The sequence below is a fragment of the Belonocnema kinseyi genome, chromosome 2, assembly GCF_010883055.1.
Source record: "Belonocnema kinseyi isolate 2016_QV_RU_SX_M_011 chromosome 2, B_treatae_v1, whole genome shotgun sequence".
NCBI classification, from domain to species: Eukaryota; Metazoa; Arthropoda; class Insecta; order Hymenoptera; family Cynipidae; genus Belonocnema; species Belonocnema kinseyi.
Window position 1 is genome coordinate 39,314,697 of NC_046658.1, and position 5,693 is coordinate 39,320,389.

Genomic DNA, 5,693 nt, shown 5'->3' on the forward strand with positions numbered 1-5,693 from the left:
ACTATCTCTAGCACTGCGCCATTCCGACGGGTACTTGTGCGGCAAACCTGCAGATCGAAAGTACAAGGTCACTCATTTATTTTACATGGACGATCTTAAGATTTATGCTAAAAACAGAGAGCAACTGCATCTAACTCGTTTGTGCAATCAATTCTAAAGTACCTACCTCGTCCATAGCAGGATCACTTTATCAATGGCGCATTCCTTTATCCTGCACTAGAGTACTCTGAGAGCACTCCGATCGCTCCTTCTTACTTCCTCCTTCTCACTCCGACCTGCTTCGGTGCGGATCGAAGTGCACTGCAGTGCAGGATAACCGAATACAATATTGGACACGCTTCAACACAGATATTTTGCGATAAATAAAAATATTATAATTATATAAATTTACTTTTATGGAAATAACATTAATATTACAGTCGTAAATAAATAATGTAAAATGTCAACATTCGTGGCTGCTGTTTTTACCCGTGCCGCAGCGTCATACTGTAAACATTTTCATACGATAAAAATGTGTTCATTTTTGGTTACATTAATTTGGTCTGCTTATGTCTATTCTTCGTGTTTTGCACATTCCCTGATATTCTCTTATTTCATTAGATCAGCAATCTCCCGCCTCATCTCTGCTTACAACATTATGCAACTACTATCCGTTTACTTTACGAAGAAAACTCCGAATTAATTATAAACTTTTTAAATTAATCTTTAAAAAAAATACCGCGAAAACATAGTTTACATCACGATAAAGCATAATTTCTACGGCATAAGACAAGTAAACATTGTTTTATGTACATATTTAAACGTAAAATTTCCCACTTTCTATTGCCGACGTCAAAAATAAGGGTTTCCATTTAAAAACACAAAGTTGACCTTGAAGGTCAATTTCACGGCCAACGTAAAGGTCACCATCAGATTTCTCGTTGAAAGCTACTCCAAGAATGACCTTGACTCATTTGAATAATATTTTATATGGACAGTTCTTTAGGTGTTTCCAGACTTTTCGGATACACTGTAGAAAAAGCGCTACGAACTTTTTACGAACTATTCTTTGAATTGCGTATCTATCATTTAAAGATTCAGAAAATTAAAGCTGAATCAGTTTGCGACTATGTGAATCTGTTAATTTCTCTAGGAGCTTTGAATCTGCTATGCACTGCAATGACCATTGCAAGCAAGGTCATATTCAATCGGTTTCCTTCTTTTTGAATGAGACCGACTTCTTTGAGGTTAAACTGCCATACTTAACACGATTTTTTAAATTTATGAATTATCGTAACATTAAAAGAAATCATGCGCAAGGCTACTAGATTCCTTTTGCTATTTCAGTTGCAGATATTGTAAAGGCTTTTGCGGCATAATATTAATAAACAAACTAATAACGACTAAAAGTCTTTTAAAAAACCAATCAGCGGCAATCTGGAATTTCAGAGCCGGTACCGCTTCAGTGGCTGTTTGTGCTGATTTTCAGCACCTAAATGGCACTAAGAAGTGCTGGGGCTGTCATATAATGGTCCTATTGTATTCGTCACGTACCGGGCGAGCAGAGTTATTTACAGTAACGGGCTGCAACGAAACCGACTCCCTTTTTAGAATTTTCTTCAAATTATTAACACTTTCGTTTAATTTATGAATTTTCTCATTATGCATATTTATAACTATAACTTATAATAATACTACTTTGAAGTTGAATTAAAAAATGTTGTCTGTTTTGGCGTATCTCATTCCATTTACAAGATACGTTATATTCATTCTAATTTTAAACATCCAAAAGAAAAAGTTAGATATCTGAAATAATAGAAACCCGTAGATTCTGAATTTCTAACCTTCTCGTAGCTAATTTCAAAATTTCACAAATGTTAATTTTTTACTTTTAATCCCTTTCAGCAGGTTTACTTGGTAGCTCAGTCACATAGCCATACGCACACCGATTTTCTTTAACGCTATAGTATACACTACTAACACACCTTTTCAAAGACCGAACAGACTAGATTTATTGGGTGAAAATTGCCTTTTAAAAATATAAATGGACACTTGAAGGGGAACTCAGAGAGAGAAAACTAGCGGTACAGGTAGTGCTGAAGGAACAGCATTGAATCAGCACTGACCAGTGCCATTTCATTTCTTTTTCAGTGCGTTTTCATCGGCAGGGATCTAACTTTTTCTTTTAGATGCTTAAGATTGGGATGAATATAACGTATCTCGTAAATGGAATCAGATATCCCAAAACAGACATTTGTGAACTCAACTTCAAAGTAGTGTATTAGTGTAAAAGTTATAATTTTAAATATGTACGAGAAAATTCATAAATTAAACAAGTGTTAACAATTTGAAGAAAATTCTAAAAAGGGAGTCGGTTTGATTGTGGCCAGGTACTGTAAATAACTGCTCGCTCGATACGTGACGAATACAATAGGACCATTATATGACCGTCCCATCACTTCTCAGTGCTCTTTAGGTGCTGAAAACCAACACAAAAAGCCACCGAAGCGGTACTAGCGCCGTTCACCAGTGCTTTTCCATCGACAGGGTACTGCTGTGACCTCGCACTAACACATCCATCAATCGGGCTCCATTAACCCTCACACCACAATGTGAGACAGAGTCTCATTTACCACAAGGTGGGGTGTCTCCACACCCCAGTCGTTTTGAAACACATTACGAATGACTTACGGTAAAATATTAGTGACCCTCGTCCATTCCCACGTGCAAAGGACAACTGAAGAGGAGGCTATTGAGATCCCTACCCCCCTGAGACGCTTTAGGCTCAGCTCCTGCGCCAAAATAGGACCTTGTGGTGTCTAAACACCCCACCTTGTGGTGTGAGGGTTAATTAAAAAACTAATACATGTTAAATTTGTCATGGTTAATTACTATTAGTTGGATTATTGAAGTTGACAAGCGTACATTTTAGTTGAAAGGAATCTCACGATATAAGAAAGTAGCACGATCATTTAGTTTACTCTTATTAGACTAGAAAATGAAAAAATATACAATTCAATCATTTTTGACAAAAGGAGAATGAATGCATTTTCCAAGTTAGAGCTTTTATTCAACATCCGTAAGCTTAAGTGTCAGCTGTCAACATATTATTAATACATAAATAATAGGGTGAGTGATCCAGTGGCTGAACAGTCACCAGTGAATGAACACTAGTGCGAAAAATATATAAATATAACCTTTCAAAGTTAAAGTCTCTATGAATTTCTATATTATTGAAATCATAAAACAATTTTGAAAAGTTTAATATACAATTCATTGCAGTAAATTCTTGTAAATAATTTTTAAATTTTCTTGAATGTGAAGCATCATCGATTATGATGAGTGATGGTGAGAAAGTCGTCGACCACTATAAGGTACGTGCCTAAGCAAATCCTCGTATACACTGCTTGTACACAAAAATTCTTGACCTTTTCTGCATCAAAGTTGTGCTGTTATAGTTGTAAGATATTATTATTCAATTTCCCACAAGGTTTTTTCACAAAAAGTAAGCTTTTTTTTATTAATAAATGAGTGTTCACGTACTGGACCTTTATATTGCCCGTGTTCAAGTGAATGAACAGCAGGTGACGGGGACCTGGTTGTTGTTTCGTTACATATAAATAAGTTTGTTTTAATTAATGTGACTGTAAATATCGAAGCTATGAATATAAATATAAATATGCACTATAAATAGTTATAGTTTAAATGTATATTTTTGTGGTTAGAACATAAAAAATACGCATGAACTAAATTAAAGATAAGACAAATTTGAAGTTAGAAATTTAATGCTTTTTTGCATTTAGAAAACGTTATTTAACTATAAAAACATTAATTCGTGCTAGATACTACTGCGTATTAGTCAATATATATTTATAAATGTTTAAAGAATTTCCATTTTTACAACACTGTGATTTATATTTGTATTTGCTAATTTAACCTAAAGCAACATAGTAAGGTGTTGTATTACAAATGTTATGTGTCCTAAAAATCGCAGTTTTCTATTGTAGTCACTACATCAGAGTTATCTATTTTGAAACGAAAAGTTGTATTTTTTGTAAGGTTAAAAGAACTGATAAAAATGTTTTAAAAATACATATTGCAATAAAAAATTAGGAAAAGTTAACCTAGTTCTGTGTTGAACTTTTGTATTCCCACCTTTCTTTATATCTAAATGTCTTGTGGTTTTTATTGAAATAATATATTTAATGAATTTCGCAACGCTTTCTAATATTTTACATGATTTAATTGCTCATTTTGTAATGTACCTATGTAATTTTATACCTAAATCCTAATACTAATTTGTAGTGATTATAGTGTTCATTCCCTGGTGCTCTACTGTTCATTCATTGGCTCACAGTTTTCATTCACTGGTGTTTTCGCTAATTTTGCACTATTTAATTATTTTTTATAAAGCTTTCTGGTAAAACGAAAATTTGTTTATCGGATTATGAAATTTGAACCCTTAAGAATCTATTTTTAAAAGTTTTGTAAGAATAATAACTTATTATAACGTGAAATGGACTAGTTGTAATCAGTGATTTCCTTAAGTGTTCATTCACTGGGTCACTCAGCCTAATTACAGATGATTGATTTTCATGTAGAAACATTGAACTTGACAGAATATATGACCAAGAATTCATACTATTCAAGGCTTTAATGATTTGTTCACGTTTACAAGACAATTCATGTTTATATAAATGAAATTTAAACTTACTTCAATATCTTCAGTTTTCCGACTTCTATGTTTCCTGGAGCTTTTTCCCATTTACTAGCTATGTACTTCGGCACTTTAACGAGCCAAACACCACGTCCTGCATTACTTAAATCTAAATCCTTTTCTGCATGTGTCGACATGGTTCTTCGTAAAGCAACTCACAGCAACTCACAGTGTCTACCATCAGAAAACCATGGGCATCATGATCTAAGAATACACGGTCTAGCCACACGCAACTAAAAAAAAGTTAACCAATAAGGAGCAACTCCACCACTTTTGACCATATTGGATAAGTGAGCGCGCGAGAATGAAGTATATTTGAAAGGAAGTAAATGCAATGAGCGAAGATTGTAAGTAAAAGATAAAGAAATTATACAGTTTATAAATAATTTAAATTAGTTTGAAAATAATGAATTTTTTGAGACGCATAATCTAAAGTATAAACAAATATATAACATCTAACTTGTAATATAGAATAAACACTTAGAAATATGGATAACATAACCTCTCAATGCACTTGAGGAATTGTACCTTTTAACGCGAATGAAATGACGTATCACCCACCTAAAGAGAAATGAATAAATAAAATTACATATGATATAATATATGAAACATTTAAATTCGACTATATGATTTCTTAACCCACACATTTGCCAAAAAGTAGCTCTTGCAAAAATTATGATTACAAACTAAATTTTACTCAGTTTATAAATAGTCGTGCGCTAAAATTATAATCATATGATTTTTTAAATAAATATTAACAAATCATAAGATAATAATAAAATATAGGTCAAAAATTAATACAATACTTTTTCAAGAGTTTATTATGATAGCTATTTATATTTCACATCATACGTCCTTTTTATTTGCATCAGTTAATGTGTGTAGTTCTGTAGAAAACCAGGTTCCTAACCTTACTTTCTTCTGGATCTCATTTCCCCTTAATATAGCAGAAAAATGCTCATAGGCAATTTAATTACATGTAAACATAATCTTCAGA

General features: G+C 32.9%; 1 protein-coding gene across 1 annotated transcript in view; it reads right to left on the reverse strand.

Annotated features, from left to right (window-relative positions):
• The window catches only part of LOC117167057 (general transcription factor IIF subunit 2), a 41,864-nt gene extending 36,963 nt beyond the window's left edge, over window positions 1-4,901 (reverse strand). Inside the window, exon 1 of the mRNA XM_033351639.1 lies at window positions 4,694-4,901. Within this exon, the coding sequence (XP_033207530.1) occupies window positions 4,694-4,833 (140 nt within the window). The 5' untranslated portion in view covers window positions 4,834-4,901. The remainder of the gene's footprint in view (window positions 1-4,693) is intronic.
• Window positions 4,902-5,693: the final 792 nt, after the last annotated feature.